Raw genomic sequence first — 20,318 nt, 5'->3', positions numbered from 1 at the left:
TCTAAATCAATCCCCAAAACACCTTTAGAACACTGGAATGGTCGTGAACCTAGTTTACGCCATTATAAAATTTGAGGGTGTCATGCCCACGTCCTGAGAAAAAAGGAGGGAAAGCTAGAACCGCGAACTGAAGTTTGCATGTTTGTTGGCTTTCCTAAAGGTACTCGGGGTGTACTTTTCTATAGTCATTCAGAAAAGAATGTGTTTACTTCTACGAATGCTACTTTTTTGGAAAATGACTATGCCAAAACTTCAAACCACGCAACAAAGTAGTTTTAGAGGAGATGGTTAAAGAATTGACTCCAACCAATGTTCCATCGTCATCAACGCGAGTTGATGATGAAATTCCCACTCTTCATGTCCAACCGACGCAAGTCGATTTAAATGAAGAAAGTACCATTGTTCCTGAGCAAACAGTCATGGAGCCTCGTCGTAGTGGGAGGGTTTCTAGGAACCCAATTCGTTATGGTATGGATGGTGAAACCAATATGGTTGTTGGTAACACTAGTGATGATGATCCGTTGTCTTTCAAACAGGCAATGGCTAGCCTTGAAAATGAACTATGGCTCGAAGCCATGAAACAGGAAATGGAGTCCATGTACTCAAATTCCATCTGGGATTTTGTGGAAGCACCTAGTGACTTTAGGGCCATTGGGTGCAAGTGGATCTACAAGAAGAAAGGAGGCGTTGATGGAAATACCAAGACTTATAAAGCTCGATTAGTGGCAAAGGATTATACCCAAAGAGAAGGCGTGGGCTATGAGGAAACTTTTAATCCAGTAGCCATGCTCAAGTCTATTCGCATCCTCCTATCCATAGCAGCCACTCTCGACTATGAAATCTGTCAAATGGACGTCAAGACAACTTTTTTTAATGTGAAGCTTGACGAAGTCATTAATATGGATCATCCAGAAGGATTTAAAGTAGTTGGACAAGAAAGAAAAGTTTGAAAGTTGAATATCTCTATTTATGGACTTAAGCAAGCTTCTCGTTCATGGTACCTTAGATTTGATGAAATAATCAATACCTATGGCTTTGAACAAAATATTGATGAGCCTTGTGTTTACCAACTAAAGGCAAATCAAATAGTGGTATTCCTGGTTCTTTATGTAGATAATATCTTACTCATTGGAAACAATGTTAAGAAATTGTCTGATGTGAAGAATTGGCTGAGCACTCAATTTCAGATAAAGGATTTGGGTGAAGCAAGTTATGTTCTGGGTATCCAGATCATTAGGAATATAAAGAACAGACTCTTAGCTCTATCTCAAGCAGCTTACATTAATAAAGTGCTTGAACGCTTCTCAATGAAAAATTCCAAGAAAGAACATTTACCGTCCTGCCATGGAATTCATCTTTCAAAGAAGCAGTCTCCCCAGACTCCTGAAGAGGAAGATGCAATGAGAAAAGTTCCTTACACATCTGCAGTTGGAAGTCTAATGTATGACCAGATATCTGCTATGCAGTGGGAGTAGTGAGCAGGTATCAGTCAAAACATCCCAAAACCCTTTCCCACATGATTTTGTAACCAACACACACCTAATGGGAGTTAAAACATGTCTCCAACAGCCATATTTTATAATGGCATTGTGAAATCCAAACTAAAATGTGCAATACACAATATACACATTATTGGGTAATATTTTGGAGTTACAAATTTGTAACAGATTTTGTAACTCCAAAATATATCACATTTGGGCACACACATGTGTCCAATTTTTTAGACTCTTAATAATATGTTACAAGGTCTGGCAAATCACATTATGTCACATTATTTAATCTAACATTATATTATTATAACATTCCCTCACTTAGATTAAATAATTACTTTTTGTAACACTTATTTAATCAATCAAACATTATATTAAAATATAATATTCCCCCACTTGATTAAATAATTACTCTCTATAGAAACCTTTCTATTGGTGCATAAAGTAAAATGTCTTTCGACTTGAATTTTACCTTAGTGTAATTATCACAAAGTTTGTTGAAATTTTGGTTACCAAAGCATTGAACCACTATCACTTAATAACAAACCGGTGATAACACACACACACACACACACACACACACACACACACACCTTTGCTATGTTCACTTGAGATCTCAATGTCTCGCTTTTGCACCGTTAATGGCAATGTTCACATTCCATTCATAGACTTTTCTTGAGAATGACTCTCAATTCTCATGAGGGGCGGCACCACCCCTAGGTCTATATAGGTAGAACTCTTACAGTATTTTGTTACCATAAAATACTTGTCTTTTCAAGACTGAGTTCTATTAAAAAAACCTTTCGATTTTAACCATCATTTTGGTAACACACTAGTACTCATATCTCAGATGGGACAAAATTTGAGTACTACTACTATTCACTTGATTGACTTGTTATTACCTATTGAACCTAATACTTGTTTGGTTACTAATATTAAGATAGGTTACCATCAACCGTGAATAGTGAGTTTGATCATAGTCAACACCCCCACTATTTTATACTTCAATATCCAAGATAAACATTTTCCTTGAATATTAATTCTAGAAACTTCTTTGTTTCTAAAATTCTCCTTTATGTTTTAAATTGATTCCTTCTTGAATCAAAATATTATGAACAATAACTTGAGACACCAAGTATGTCTAGATTTATCCATTCTATACACATATAGCCAAAATGATTTATAATGTGGAATTCCAAATCACCTATTTGATAGGATGACCAAATTAATCAATTATTATCAACAAAATAAATTGATTAACTTTGGAGCATCACCCCCACATTTCTCACATAGTGATAATAAAATATCACTTTAAAATATAAATCTCTTCATTTCTATTAAGTCTTTTATCCTCCAAGATAAATCTAGACTTATAATTCTCAAAGTTCATCATGAGTCCTCAAGCCACATGATAAGCTCACAATAGATCAAAATAAACAAAACCTCAATGTTAGTTTATTTTGAGTCATTTACTTGCAATATCAAGACACACTTCTTTGAAAGTAACTTTCACTTGGTTGATTTCTTTTATATATTTCACAAAATAAAATATGTGAACACAAATGTCATGTGAAAATTTCTCAAACAAATAATTACTAATTTTCACTTTTAGTTGTCTAAATAATCTCAAAATCACTTAAAACAACTTTTGTGTATTTTCTAAGAGTCTCTTTGAGATTCTTTTGAAAACACCGCTTTGACATCCATTGATTTTCTCATCAAAATCAATTTGAAGATGTCATTTTTTTAAACACTTTAAATCAAAGAAAATAAACCCTTATTGATTTATTTAAACACTTTGATTTCTTATGCTTTAGTTTAAGAATTATCTCCTCATTGAGATTAATTTAAACATACCACCATCTTTAACTACAATGAATAAAGTTATCTGTTCACTATTGGTGTAAATATTCAAAATTGTTTCTCCAATTTTGAAATATCTTCTCCTTGAGACATTGAATATTTAAGAATTATAGTCACTAAATAATTCTCAAATATATTTCATTTGATCACACTTTAGACTTTAAGTCTATTGGACAATGTGCTACCTCAAAATTTTGGAACCACCTTGATCCTTTTTTTTTTTTTTTGCAATAGCAAGACACAATTATTAAGAGATGTAACCCCCTTGGGTTCATCTTTTCTTATCTCATAAAATGAGATGCTCATCTTTTAAATGAGAAATTTTTAAATTCTCAAATAATTCTTTTATTTACAAATCACATACTAACAATAATGTAGGATAAAACCTATTAACATCTCACAAATGTTTGCATGATTATATTTCAATATAATTTCACATAATTTTCAACACGTATGACTTATATCATACTAACATGACTCTTTATTAATATGTAAACATAAATTACAAATATCATACACATATGATTTCACATTTCTATTGATTCACAAAATCAATATATTTATACATATCATATAAAACTCATAAAATTGTCATTATAATAATTTATCATTATCACAAAATAAGACCATTATATAACATGCTAGTATATTACTCAATAATCTACTAGATTATTTACACAATATGTTAATTAATCACATATAGCAAAAACTCAAGATGTTGATTATCTTCTAATCTAACCACTATATTTGCAAAAACATAGGAGATTAGAAACAATGAACCTCATTTATAAAATTTTCTTCTTCTCATTTCTATCACTGTATGAAAGTCATTAGATCTTCTTGTTAGGAACGAGTTTCCTAATACGCAGCGGAAAGGTGGTGTGGTTGGCCCAGTGTACAACAAAAATTTTGTAACATATTTAAACTACCTTTAAATATGCGGATCCATTAATATACATACATTAATCATAAACAAGATACTAATAGAAATCATACCTCTTGAAGCCTATCAAGTGTCCTTGCTATCTTTTCGTATTTAGAACGATCTTCCTATCCAAGCTGCTCCCACGTACTCACACCAAGATCTTCCAAAGCGTTCTCTACACCTCAAGAAATGTGTGGGCACTTAGAGAATGAATGATAGTTTATTTGTGATTCTTCTTGATGTACTCAACTCATGAGATCAAGATAATAGGCCTGAGAATTGGTTCTTTATTTTCAAGGAGAGAGAAAACTATCGTTCTATTTTTCACAGAGCGAATATTGTCAGAGTAGTCTCACTCTCTTCACTTATTTTATCTGAATAATTTTCTGATCAGTCATACTTAACAGAAAAAATTCAAAATTTAAAAATTAAATCTGTAACCATTTTACAATTTAATTTTTAATTAATTAATTATTCCATTAATGAAAAAATCCAAAAAACAATTTTTTGAATTATCCATTAATTAATTAATTAAACAATTAAAATTGAAAATCTCATCCCTGAAAATGCCAGCCCTTACACGCCACACACAGTGACTGTGTGTGAACGTGTAGCTTTCTAATTTCTAGGGATATTGGTTTTTCAAATTTTATTTAATTATTTATTCAAATTTCTTTGTCAGATAAGATCTAACAACCTGATAGTTAATTCAAATTTGAATTCAAATTAACTATCTTTTTAATTAATTATCAAATATAATTAATTATTTGAATAAATATCAATCTTTTAAATTCAAATCCAATTTGAACTTATCAGATTATTTTCTCCCACTCAAATAAAGATATTTAATTAATTCTACTAATTAATTAAACCCAAAATTTTCGAAAATAAATATTTAATTAATCATAATTTCGAAAATTACAATTAATTAATTATTCAATTAAATTTCGAAATTTAATTTAATTATTTAATATAATTTCGAAAATTATATAATAATTAAATATTAATTAATTTTGTTAACTACAACTAATTTGTAATTAATTAATTAATCACTATTATCATATAATTGCATATTTGGCCTGAAGAACAAACTTCTTCTTAAATATGTCTTTAAACTATTTTCCCTTCATATCAACTCTTACCTTGAACAGTGTTGATAGAGCCGCTATGGGGACCTATGGACCTATAATTCCAAGCTCCAATAAATTTGAGATTATTTATTAAATTCTTTAATTAAATAATCTTAATTTATTAATCTCATGATTATTCCACTATAAATATGAGACTGCACTCTTGTAATTATAGACATTTCATTTATTGAGTACTTTATAATCATAAAGCGTCCATTGATTTAATCATTGCATACAACTTGACCCTCTAATAATGGTTCATAATTAATCGGGAATAAAATTACCGTTTTACCCTTTTAATTATGTCTTGTTTCCTTAAGTACCATTGACTCTACTAGTGAAGGTTAATTCATAACTAAATTATGAATTTGAGTTCAATAACCTTTCAGTCCCAAAAGTCAACCCTTAAGAGAACCATCATTCAATCTCTTGCGAGAAGGTATAGATTCCATATTTGTATACTATGTCCCCAGCCATCTATATTAATGAGTTCCCAAAACAAAAGTTTTTAGCCTGATCATTCTGACAGACCCTAACAAGTGAATCAAAGAACTCATATAACATAAACAGGAGTTCATAGTAACCTCAGGATTAAGATCTATTTGTTTATGATCATCAGTTGATATATTTAATTAATACTTCGAAACGGTATTTAACTAAGTATTAATAAACATATCTGGTCCAGTTCTATATATTCTCAATATATAAAGCACCTCCACTAAAGTGTCCTACCACACTAGTGATCCGGATCTAGATCACATGTATTCATAATACTAGTGGACCGTACTTGCAGTAATTAATCTAAAGATTCCATAACTTTATTTTACTGCGAACTATTCAAGTTCATTTATCTCAAACACAATCCTCTCGTACTAATACGTGTTTGAGATTACATACATGAACTTAGGAATTTTCCTGATATTTACATAATATTATCATAGAATAATATAGTCCATAAAATATATACATAACAAATTCAATTTATTTATTTATTTCATAAAAACAATGTCTACTACATATGCTTTCAGGGCACATCTCCAACACTTTTAAGAAAACCAACGAAGAACATTACCTTATCTTACCATCTTTTCAAAGTTGGATCCTCATAAGATCTCTATGGTTTCTCCTTCCATTGAAAAGGAAATGAAGCTTTTGATTGTTAGAGAATATATATTATACTCAATGGAAATGTGGAAAACCAAAATACAACTATATGCAAAAAATACAATAGACAAGGTAATATTGATTAAAGAAATGTTACAACTCAATTGCACAAAACACAAGTAAATAGAAAGATGTAGAAGAAGAATATTACAAACTCAAAACAATGATAATATAAGTAAAATAGGAACAACAAGATCAAAAGAATGAAAAGAACAATAATAAGAACACAAACTCTCACACAACCAAAGTATAGAGTAGATGGGATCACCAACTTGAACAAGGTTCAAAACCTTTGTCCAAGAGCTTATTTCCCCTATTCTCTAAGCACTAAGGGATCTCTCAAAGAAATAGCTGTTTGGAATTATCAAGCATCTATGGTGTATTTTTCAATCAAGTGCTTTGTGGATAGAAAATGGTGTGTCTTATAAGTGAGCATTAAGCTCCTATTTATAGAGTATGAGATACCCTTTGATTTTCAAATTCCACCAACCCCTATGGTTGTTACCAATGTTTAATTGGATGTTTATGGAATTAAAATGGAGATTTGGGAGTTACTTGGGATGTTATAACTGTTCAAATGGGAAAAAACTGAAAAGTGGTATTGGCTGTCAGCCTCACTGGCCGCGGCCAGGAGTATCAGTGGCCGTGGCAAGGAGTATCACTGGCCTCTGTCCCCCAGGCCGCGACCAGGGATAAACAGTGGCCTCAGCCACATGCCATTTTCAGCACATTATTTTCAGTTTTTCTAAAACGTCACAAACCCTTTCTCACATGATTTTGTAACCTCCATACACCTAATGAGAGTTAAAACATGTCTCCAAAAACTATATTTCATAATGGTTTTGTGAAATCCAAACTAAAATGTGTTATACACAATCTACACATTATTGGGTAATATTTGGGAGTTACAAATTTGTTATTGATTTTGTAACTCCTAAATATGGCACACACGTGTCCAATTTTTTTGACTCTCAATAATATGTTACAAGGTGTGACTAATCACATTATGTCACATTATTTAATCTAACATTATATTATTTAAAATAATATAACATATTTCAATACATAAATTTGACCTAAAAAGTACTAGGTTATTTTAACGAAAATTATTGGTTTTAACAGTTTTTTATTTTTTTAATGTTAACTGTAACGAAATATTCTTACATTTAAAATACTATTTTTATATTTGACGGTAGATTGTACACATTACTTAAACTCAAATAAAATAAATAATTAAAAAAAATAAAATAGGATAATTTTGTGATATTTTACAATGATAATTATTTTAAAATAATAAACAAAATAAATAAATAAATAATTAAACAAATTAAAATAAAATATTTTTGAGATATTTTACAATGATAATTATTTTAAAATAATAAAATCAAATATTTTATAACTTAAATAAAATTTAATTAAAGTTAAACTCATGTATTTGAATAATATCATATTAAACATATAATATAATCTACTATCAATTAGCAACAAACTGCTTTAAAAAAAAAACAGTAAAAAACTTCAATTTAAAATCCACGTATTATATTTAATATTACATTAAACATATAATATATAATCTCTTGTTGTCACTCCCAAATTCAGAAACTAAAACAAACATAAAATTAAACAAAAATAAATAAATTATTTAATTAAAATAGGATATTTATTTAAAATTTATATAATATTAATATAAATTTAATAAAAATAATTAATAAAGTATATTAATAAAGCTAAGCAAACGTGCATATTACACGTTGCTTGTATCTGGTATATATATTGCACGTTTCTTTAATTTTATTTATATAATTTATTAATTATATTTATTAAATTTATATTAATGTCATATAAATTTTGAAATAAATATCCTATTTTAATTAAATAATTTATTCATTTTTGTTTAAGTTTATGTTTGTATTAGTTTTTGAATTTGAGAGTGACAACAAGAGATTATATATTATATGTTTAATGTAATATTAAATATTATACGTGGATTTTAAATTTAAGTTTCTTGCTAGTTTTTTTAAAAAAGTAATTTGTTGCTAATTCATAGTAGATTATATTATATGTTTAATATGATATTATTATAATAAGTGAGTTTAAGTTTAATTAAATTTGATTTAAGTTATAAAACGTATAATTTTATTATTTTTAAATAATTATTGTAAAATATCTCAAAAATATCATATTTTAATTATTTATTATTTTAAAATAATTATCATTGTAAAATATCTGGAAAAATATCATATTTTAATTTGTTTGATTATTTATTATTTTTAAATAATTATCATTATAAAATATCTCAAAAATATCTTATTTTAATTTTTTTAATTATTTATTTTATTTTATTTAAGTTTAAGTGTTTACAAACTACCGTTAAATATAAGAATATTCTGTTAAATATAAGAATATTCCGTTAAAATTAACATTAAAAAATTAAAAAATCGTTAAAACTAAGAATTTCCGTTATCTACACACATATTATATAGAAAAGATATATATATCTTCTATATAATAAGTGTGTTGATAACGGGAATTCTTGATTTTAACGGTTTGTTATGTTAACTTTAACAAAATATTCTAAATATTTAACAGAATATACCATTAAAATTAACTTAAAAATAGATATTTATCAATTATATTAATATAAATTTAAATATTATAATATTATAATATAACATTATTATTATAATATTTAATATAAAACTACATATATAACAATTATATTAGTATAAATTCAAATGTTATAAAATACCATTATTATAATATTATATAATACAAGACTAGATATTTAATAACTATGTTAATATAAATATAAATATTATAAAATATTATTGAGATAATAATATATATAATCCTATTTTTTTTACTAATTATATTAATATGAATTCAAATATTATAAAATATTATTTTGATAATAATATTTAATACTAGATATTTAATACTTATATCAATATAAATTTAAATATTATAAAATATTATTATAATAATATATAATATATAATCTTAATTTTTATTAAAAAAATTATTAATGTTTAAAAATGTTATCATATTATATATATTTAAAAAAGAATGGTAAAATGTGTTTTAGTTTAATTTTTTATTTAATATGTTTATGTAATTTTTTTTATATATAATATTTTTTATTTATTATGTAAAAATACAAATTTAATAAATATAATTAATAAATTATATAAATAAAAATAAACAAACTGACATCTAGTATATAAAATATACATGATGTCAACATTCTTTAATCTAAAATGCAAAATCTTCCCCTCTATTTTTTTTACCTATAAATAGTGATGGAAAACAATCACTATTATATATTACTACTAAAATTAATCCTATGTACGGGTGCGTAAAGCTCCTTAAACGTTAATTGGTTAAGTGAAATTAATTCGATTGGTGTAATAGTAATAACTACGTACTTGATTAATCCAAAGTAATTACACAATAAATCTAACTAAAACTTAAATAAATCATTATTACTTGATGTTAACATATCAATAATTCAGAACCAATTCATACGACCTAGTTTTTTTTTTCTTTCAAGTGTGGTCTTAACTTAAGCATTTTAAAAAATACCACTTTAATAATTAACGTTTCTCCAAGCAACCTTGAGTAAAGTGTTCTATTCCAATGCTACTAAAGGCCCTTACCTCTATCCTCATGACTTCTAGAAACTTAGACAAGGGTTGCCTAAATAACAGGCAACGTTTTTTTATTAATTTTTTTAAATTGGCTTTAAAATTACAACGATTCTTTTTAGCCTAACCCTACCCCAATTTCGTCCACTCTATCACTTACCAATAACTCAAATTCTTAAATTTTCTTAATCTTCTCTATGAATATAAATAAATAAATTATCTATAGTCTACCTCATCAATGACGCTGAGTAACTAACTATAGTTGACCAAGATATTTTTTCTTTCGTGTTTCGGCCACACTTCTCTATTTTTGGACATTCGTTCTTTTTTTTGTTTTTGTTTTTGATTTTGGCAATTATAAGTTCGACAAACTAGCTATAAGATAGCGTAGAAGGAATTAGAATAAAAATATTATACATTATAAAAAACCTTTACAGCGCTTTACTCTAGCCAAACCCAAAGCTCCATGCCATGTATTTACACTTGGTAAAGCTTTGGCCACATATAGTGACCTTAGTGTCTATAATCAAATACACAATAATATTCTCTTCCACCTTCCCTTAAAGAGTTGTTCTTAATAAAATATGTAAAAAAATTAATTGTGGGAATTTTATGACGGAAAAAAAAAACAGGGAGGAAAATTATAATTTGAATTATGGAAGTAGGTGATTGGTACAATTCCCATCTAATTGACAGTTGGCTTAGTATAGCGATTTAAGAGCTTCCAACTTGACCAACTCATCGAAAAAATGAATAATTATAATAAAGAAAAAAAGCCATTAACAGAAATGATCCCAACCTAGGTTGCATTACTCAGTCTGGGGTTGGTATATGTACTGTTATAATAGAGAAAAAAAAATTAATTTTTTTTATCTTTCTTGTTGGTGGATTCACTTCTTTAACTATTTACATTTACATCCAAACCTACCAAAAATGCATGCTCAGGAATCTGTAATAAATTAGATTGCTCACTTTGAAACTCTTGTGAGTTATGGAAAGTTTCCCAAATTAAATATACCAACTACAAATTACAAACAAAGAGTACGATGTAAAAGTTTTTTATTATTTTTTTTTACTTCAACAGTAAATTGGTTTGTTAATAATTACCATTTGTCTTTTTTATTCTTGGGTGTTCTTTCTTAATGGTGAATATTTGGAAAGGGATTTGTTAGAAAATAAACTGTGACAAGTAGTGATTTTAGTCTAATGCACTAAAATAAACAGAGAACTCTCATCAATGAATAACAGTAAAAAAGCCTTAGAAAAAAGAAAAACAAAAATGGGATTTGGATAAATTTCTATAATTTCAAAAATGTTGAACAAAAAGGAAGTAACAACTTGTGTCTATCATTCTCAAGAATGAGATTGTTGAAATTAACAACAACAACACTAGTCTGTTCTCTATGAGGAAAGACTTCAAGAATGTCTGCCCTGTTTTTATCACTAAAATTTAACTCTAATAATAAACTTGAACAGTCGCAACAACTGCTCAATGAAGAAGCCGAGACTCTTTCCCCTGACCCACCAACCATATCAACTTCTTCTTCTTCATCATCATTACTACTTCTTACCGTGATCCAGTTCTGTTCCAAACTCCATGTCGTTTGACCCACTGATGACAGCCGTCTGATCCTATCAGCCGCCGACTCTCCAACGTTCGATACACTACTGAAATTACTGAAACTCTCCAATTCATCTTCTAACGAATTCCATATTTCGTGATCGAGAATGCTTGTTGGAGAGATAGATTTTGAATTATTCGATTCGTTGTTTTGCTTCGACTCTCCAATAAATGGATGCTTTAAAAGCTGACTCGCCGTCCACCTCTCCTCTGGATTCCTCCTTAAACACCTTCCCAAGAAATCCCTCGCTTCGTCGGAAAGAAAACTCGGAATCTCCGGTGACTCGCCGGAATAAGCAATCCGATAAAGAATCGCAATTGGGTCACTGCCATCAGGCCACGGCGAGCCTCCGCTTGCCATCTCGATAATTGTGCACCCCAGAGACCAAATATCACTAGGGAACCCCTGGTGTTCACCACGCGCCGCCTCCGGTGCCATAAACATTGGCGTTCCGGCAATCGGGCCAGCGGAATTAACCCGTCTAGCGCAGCCAAAATCAGCTATTTTTGGACCCTTTTCGCCGATCAAGATGTTCCGACCCTTAATGTCACAATGCACTATCTCAAGGGAATGAAGATACTCTAACCCCCGAACGATTTCCCGCGTGTAGTGTCCTATCAACAATTCGTCGAGTCGCCCGCCGAGGCGAGAAACGACGTCGGTTAGAGACCCTCCGGGCATGTACTCGAGGAAGAGATTGTACATGGGCCTATCGTTTTCTGTGGTAATGTCTTGACCAATGTAGCTCACGACATGAGGACTAATAAGAGAAGAGAGAACGCTCTGTTCTTGTTGCAAAGCTTTGGAGTGGGACAGCTCGGCTGACTTGACGGCGAACACTTGACCGGACCAGGCAGAGGTGGCGACGGAGACTGTGGCCGAAGAACCTCGGCCGATGATGTGTCCTCTGCTCCAGTCCATTTGGGAGAGTCTAGGAAAGAAAGAGAAAATAAAGTTTGGAACTTTTGAAAGCTTTACTTGGTCATCTGAGTAGGTTAAAATGGGGTTTATATATGGGGAAGTGATATGAGTATTTAGTATAAGAATTCTAAAATGGTTAGTTTTTATTGGTTGGTTAGGTGTCTCTCCCGACCTCTCTCTCTCTAGAGAGAAAGAGAGTTGACGATACCTTTAACGTGAGTTATGAACGTGTCGATATTTGGGTGGAGTTGACGGCAATTTCCGCCTGGTCTGATGTCTTGGCAAAGCGGCACGTGGGCACGTGTTAAAGGTTTGAGGGTTTTCTGAGTGTGTGAACAGAAGATTGATTTGGGATGGTACAAGTAATAGGGGAGTGGTAGTACTGGTGGGGTTAGGGGTTAGGAGATACGGTAGCTTGGATGGATAATCCAAACTTGATTCTTTGTTTTGTAAGTGTGTGAGACCGAGTTTGCTTGCTTGGGTATGTAATATAATAATAAGTCTTTGAAAAAGCTTAGACGGGTGGGTTTAGCCAACAATATGGTTGAATTTTAGCATCAATTTTCAAATTTTGTGTGGAGTTGATATTAGTGGATATGTGTCCAAACATATTGTCAAAATTGATTATTATTTATTCTTTCTGTTATGAGGAAAAGGAATATAGATAGATAGTTTTATCCAAGTATTTTGTCACTTACTATTGTGTTACTAATGTGAATTAGTGTATGAATATTTGAATTGAAAACTACAGAGACAATTATGACTTAATGCAAGAAATTTCGCTTTTTTTTTTGCGCTTCATCGTGAAAATAAAAAAGGTGTGTTTCTCTTCTTTTTTTATTTATCTATGGATTTGTCAAAGTCAAAACCAAGTATAGGTTTTTTTTTTTTTTTTTTTTTAGATTTAATAGATTTTAAAAGTAGGTGAGTCAATTTACCACAACGCCACATTCTCTCTCTCTCTCTCTCTCTCTCTTTTAAATATAAATATGTTTTATGTTTTGAAAGATATTTATGACTTCTATTCTTAAGCATTTCTCTCCCCACGACGTTTACTAATATTTTTTCATTGTTGGGCCAATCCCCATACGTTTTTATGACCGTTTCAGTCATGGTTTTCACATTCTTTAACCAAAATTTAACAATAGCCCATTTGGTTAGAAGGTGTCGTCCCCTTTTTACCTCATCAAGAAAAGTCAATTTTCGTACCAAATTTAATTAAAATTAGGGTACCACTTGAGCAACATCATGGCTTTCCACCCGTGTTATTATTGGATAAAAATATAAACCTAATTGGGTTATCCATATCCATGTATGCTGACAAAACTTTGGTACAACTTAAAATTGAAAAACTTACAAATTTTTGGAATTCACTAAACTAACCCTCTTCCCATTTGTAATTTTTTTTTTCTTTTCCATGCATATGCCGACAATATTTTTCTAGAATGTTTTGTTTCAAGGGCTAATCACATCTCAGTTGCTTAACTTTAAACACATGACTAATTGTGTCCTCTAAGTAAAGCAATCATGATGCATATATATATAGATATAAATATATGTATTGGAGTATGTGGGTACTCACTACTACCAATACAAGAACTCAATTAATTTCTTGTATGTAAATGTATCTATATGAAAACAAAAGACGATGCTCCATACCATTGTGGCCACGTATTAAAAAGAAGAGGATTCTACCATGTAAACCAAAGCAATCAGCTTATTTGTGTTTTCTTCTTGATAATGACACATTATTATACTAATTAATGTTGAAGATCACAACTTGTACTTAATTGTTTACAATCTCACTAATTTTTCATTATAATCGTCCAAGCAAACAAAATATGATTATCCAAATGAGTATTGCTATGGGGGTACCATATGTCACAAGTGGTATTGATAGAAGCCTAGTCAAATTGTAATTTTTGGAGTCCTAATTTTATAAATTTTTTATTTTTAATTTTGTGGACCTTGGGTTTGTAGGGTCCTAGGCGTGGGTTTGGTTCGCGATTAGTCCAAAATCTGTTTTGTGTGTTGGGCATCATTGATTTTTGATGCGCTTGTTAGTGATAGTACATTTAAGAATTCTTTTTTAATTTTTAATTTTATTTAAGAATTTTATTTTTAATTTTGGGGACCTTGGGTTTGTAGGGTCCTAGGCGTGGGTTTGGTTCGCGATTAGTCCAAGGTCTGTTTTGTGTGTTGGGCATCATTGATTTTTGATGCGCTTGTTAGCAGTAGTACATTTAAGAATTCTTCTTTAGATAGTTGTGAATAATCCTTACATTGTAGAACAAATGCACCTTCTTCTAGCTTATCACTAATAGTTTGTTGAGGGATTCAAACTTAACGGTGGCAAATAAACATGAAGGTTACGCTTTTTGTGGTACTTAACCGAACATCTTATAGCACGAATTGACAATAGCCAATGCCATACATCAATATTCTTATCCAAATTAACAAAAATACTTATATATAATTAGAACACTATGATAATGCTAAACACACCCTTAATTAACAATCATCTACCTTATTCATAATACAAAACGTGGTAATTAAAATACTTGAGTGATTAATTATATTAATTAAAAAGAAATGGTGGGAATGGAGGTGGTTAATTTGGAGGAGAGCTAAAGTGTGGAATTAAAGCAAAAGACCAAAAAAGTGGCAAAGAGGTTGTAACTAATTTAAAAAAGTAAACTATTAATACTAAATATTAAGCTGCCGGCAGAGAAGTTTTGGTATTTTTTATTTAAATGATATATATTACAATCATTATTTCACTAAATAAAAAAAATGAAGTAAAAGATGAACAACTCTAATTAAGAATCTACTACAGTAATATCTACGTAGTAGTTGTCCGAATCTAAATTTTCGCTCAGTTGGTTGGACCTATATAAAACCAAAAGCTAACCCTCTCTCTCACTTCATATAACATAAGCCTATGCGTGGCTTGTAAGATTACTAACCATGAATGGATTTTTGTTCACACGCAACACACGTGTGTGTATATTTAAATATATGTATATTCATTAAAAAAAAAATTAACTTGAAATAAGAACTTAGAAGGACCACATATGAGGAAACACGTGTGGATGTTGAAGCTAAAAATGCACGTTTTTTTATACATATGTGTGTGTGGCTATGGAGGCGACTACGTTTCAAATTTCCACGAGTTCATTATAAACTTGAAATTAATTAATTTAAAGGAATTATTAATGGTTCTTTCGTCTTTCAACATCCCTTGCTGGCTTATTTAATAAAATCGAAGTCTTTGTCTTACGGCAGTGGATAAAGAATTTAATGCTTCTTCTTCTTCTCATTTAAATTACGTAGCTGTACTAACAACATAATATATAATGAGATATGTATATTGTGTAAAAATTTGCCATGAGTACACTTTTTTACCAAATTAGTAGGGCAAGATACTAATTTAGATGCGTAAATTAATTATGATTCTTGTTCTTTTTATGATAATATTTATTGTAGTCTTTAGCAAACATCTTGTAAATTTTAAAAAAAATTTAAATAAATTTTAATGTCGAAATCATTGTTCAAATACTTTGTATATATGTTTATTTATTTTTTGTATATGCCTGCAAAACATACTTTTTCAACTATGATTTCGGTAATAGCAAGTTATATGAAGATTTGTCAAAGCTGCCTATAAGAGTCTCAAGGGTGATCTGCCTATCCACCCTAGCCCTCTTTGGAAGAAGATGTGGAATAGCAAGCTTCATGAACGCATTAAGATTTTCCTTTGGAGGTTGGCTGCAAATGTGCTGCCTTCGGGTGAAAGAATGAATCGGATCTTCAATGGTATTCCTTCTATGTTCTGCGTTTGTAATTCTGAGATAGACAGTGTGACTCATCTCTTCCTCCAGTGCCCAATCATGAGGGTGCACTGGTTTGGGAGTAAATGGATCATAAGAAGTGACACCCTTAATCTTTCCTCCGGGTTTGAGTTAGTGAGTTGGCTACTGAACCCTCCTATGAATTATTTCATTAACAATGTTGATCTCTGTGAGTTCTCTGCTTTTGCTGCAGTGTTTATGTATTGCATGTGGAATGTCAAAAATGAGGTTTACCATACGAAGAAAACTGTGTCGCACCTTTCCCTGAAAGGGGCGATTAATCACGGGCTGGAAAAGAATGGTGCCTCTGAGTTGGACGAAAATCTCCTCTTCATGGGTCAGAACGAGGAAATGGCCAGCATCCGATGGACTTTGCCTTGGCCTGGTAGAATCAAGTGCTTTACAGATGCTGTCTGAAAGACTGGGTCTGCTGTTGTAGCTATTATCTGTGTGATGCCTCAAACCATATCTCATTTGTTGGCTTGGAGAGGTTTCGAGAAAAGTTACCTCTCGAACCAGAAGCTAAAGCAGCTTGGCACGCTATCCAGGTGTGCAAGCAAGAACACTAGGAAGGTGCCTTTATTTTCAGTGATTTTCAAGTGCTTTGCAAGGCTGTGAAAGATTTTCATTGTCCTGACTGGACCTCTTCTTTGTTTTTTATGCTATTTTTTGTGATGTCCTGAGTGTTGGTTGTAAGATTGACTGGATCCCTCGTTTGGCTAATGATGTTGCACATTCCTTGGAAAAATGGGGGTCTTCTATTTCTTTTTCAGGTACTGTACGCCCTAATTTTCCAACGGGCTATTAACGAGCTGAGATATGACATAATTATATCAGCCACGTGGATCCCCCATGACCAGAGCTGTTGTCGTCAGGTCCTACCTCGTTAGCTCGGGGTATCCAAAGGTTCGCCAAGATTACTTAAGGACCGAGTCAAGACTGTGAAGGCCACAGGTCGAGGAGGCATCCAGCTCGTGGTACGAGCTGGAGTTGGAGCTATGACCTCTTATAAAGTCAACCATGTTAAAACTGTGTAGCTCATGTTAGTTACGTTCTGTTATAACTGAATTATTCCGCTGATGTCATCAGTCGGTTTATGTAACAACCTCTCTTTTCTGTGTAATACATTCATATATATAGTGAACACTTCAGCTTCTTCATCACATTGATGAGAAGCATAATTCATTTACTCACGATTCTCTTCATTTACTGATTCATTTTCTCTCTCAGTTTATCAAAGCTTCTCAACTCTCACATGGTATCAGTCGACTCCGCAATGATTACCGATGGCTCCAACAATACTGTCGCTCAAGCTAATGCTCCACCTGTTCCACCACCGCCAATGGTAGCTCCGGCGATCGATGCTGTTGGCCTCCCCAACAATCATCTCCTTCTGCTTCATCTCTGTCTGGATCGGACGAATTATTCCTACTGGCGCGCTCTAGTTCTTGCAGCTGCCAGAGCTTACAATGTTGATGCCTATATTCTTGGCACTTCACCTCCTCCGCCGATGAATCTTGCAGGTAACATTCCTAATCCAGCATATCTTCAATGGAGTAGACTAGACCAGTTTCTGATGCACTGGTTAATGAATTCGGTCTCTGATGTTATGCTTGGACATGTTATTCACTGCCGCACCTCCGCCGAGATCTGGAACGTCTTCGCTAGTCTGTTCGTCACCAGATCTAAGGCTCGTGTGCTTCAGATTCGTGGATTGCTCCAATCGACGAAGAAAGGATCGTCCTTCGTGGATGAATATATCCTACAAATGAAGCAATATGCTGATATTCTCACTCAAGCAGGTGAACCAATCAGTGATGATAGCCTCTGTCTCTATATACTCGGCGGCCTTGGACCTGAGTTTGAGGCAACGGTGGTTAATCTCACCAACAGATCTGAGCCTCTTAGCATTCAAGAACTTCAATTCAGTTTACACAGCCAGGAGATGCGTCTTCAACAGCAACTAGCTAATTCTTCTGTGGACACTATTCAAGTTAATCTAGCTACTCTGTCTCTTCGTGGATCTGGACGTTCGTTCAATCGTGGATCTCGGCCTCCTTCGCGTGGTGGCAGATCTAATTACAATGGACGGAATCCTGGCCGATCTCGCCTTATCTGTCAAGTTTGTGGTCGCCATGGTCATTCGGCCATCAAATGTTATCATCGCTATGACTCCAATTACAGTTCTGATCCACCTTCACCTTCCACAACCACTGTCAATAACACTGAAAGTCCCCAGGCCTTTATTACTGAATCGAATGCTAATGACTCCAACACAAATGCTTGGTATCTGGATACTGGTGCTACGAACCACATGGCCACTGATCCTGCATTGCTTTCTCAAAAGGCTGACTACAAAGGGAAAGCAAAGGTTCTTGTAGGTAATGGCTCTTCTATACCTATACTACACACTGGATGCGATTCATTACATACTTTTGATCGCAACAAATCATTAATCCTAAAGGATATTTTGCATGTTCCAAGTCTAACGAAAAATATGTTGAGTATATCTCAGTTTACTGCTGACAATAATGTGATTTTGGAGTTTGATTCCTCTTGTTGCCTCATTAAGGACAAGATTTCGAGGCAGGTCCTTCTCACAGGCACTCTTCGTGAAGGTCTTTATCAACTCCAGCTATCTGATCATGTCTCTTCCTCGAATAAAAGCTCTCGTGGCTTGATAAATAAGGTGGCGTATAACTATACCACAGATAGCAATCCTGTACCTTCTGGGAGCAATGTTGCTGCTGTTTGGTACCAAAGACTTGGCCACCCCTCTTTACTTGTATTAACCAAGGCACTGTCTCTTATTTCACCTTCAAGCAAATGTAATACAATCAGTTTTTGTGATGCTTGCCAAATAGGCAAGATGCATCAATTTTCTTTCAAACCGACTAGCAATAAAACTACTTCTCCTTTTGAGCTTGTTCACAGTGATGTTTAGGGTCCATCGTTTTATCCTTCCATGCATGGCTATAAATACTATCTCAGCTTTGTGGATGATTACTCTAACTATGTCTGGCTTTTTCCAATGCAAGCTAAATCTGAAGTGTGCCATCTGTTCAAATATTTTAATGCTTACGTTGAACGAAAATTTGAGGTGAAAATTAAGAGTATTCAGACAGATTTAGGTGCTGAGTTCAAACCATTATACATGTTGTTTCAACAACTTGGTATTGAACGTAGAAACTCTTGTCCCCATACTCATCAACAGATGGGTCGAGTGGAACGCAAGCATCGACACGTGGTTAATACTGGCCTCACTATGTTAGCTCAAGCTCATATTCCCTTATCATTTTGGTGGGAAGCGTTTACATCAGCTGCCTATCTGATCAATCGCCTACCCACACCTCAGCTTGAGTTCTTGTCTCCATTTGAGGTTCTTCATCACATTCCACCTGACTACTCGATGCTCAAGGTATTTGGCTCTTCATGCTTTTCTTTTTTACGATCGTATAATGATCATAAGGTTGCATTTAGATCTGCCAAATGTGTCTTTATTGGATATTGTTTAAATCAGAAGGGGTATCGATGTCTTCATCCCAGTGGGAAAGTTTATACATCACGGAGTGTTCGGTTCAATGAACTTGAATTCCCATATCCTTCCTTATTTTCCACAAACCCAGCTCCTACCCCACCTGTAAACCATTATATCCATATTGATGCCTATAAACTCCCTGTACCCGACCCTCCTATACCACCTTTACC

At 32.3% G+C, this 20,318-nt stretch overlaps 1 protein-coding gene across 1 annotated transcript; it reads right to left on the bottom strand.

Annotated features, from left to right (window-relative positions):
- Positions 1-11,481: 11,481 nt before the first annotated feature.
- LOC133817550 (mitogen-activated protein kinase kinase kinase 18-like) lies at positions 11,482-12,905 on the bottom strand. The gene has a single exon (XM_062250102.1). It carries the CDS (start codon positions 12,757-12,759, stop codon positions 11,515-11,517), a length of 1,245 nt encoding a protein of 414 aa, XP_062106086.1. The 5' UTR covers positions 12,760-12,905; the 3' UTR covers positions 11,482-11,514.
- Positions 12,906-20,318: the final 7,413 nt, after the last annotated feature.

This window comes from Humulus lupulus, chromosome 2 (genome assembly GCF_963169125.1).
Source record: "Humulus lupulus chromosome 2, drHumLupu1.1, whole genome shotgun sequence".
Classification (NCBI taxonomy): Eukaryota; Viridiplantae; Streptophyta; class Magnoliopsida; order Rosales; family Cannabaceae; genus Humulus; species Humulus lupulus.
This window is presented reverse-complemented; position numbering and strand designations above follow the sequence as displayed.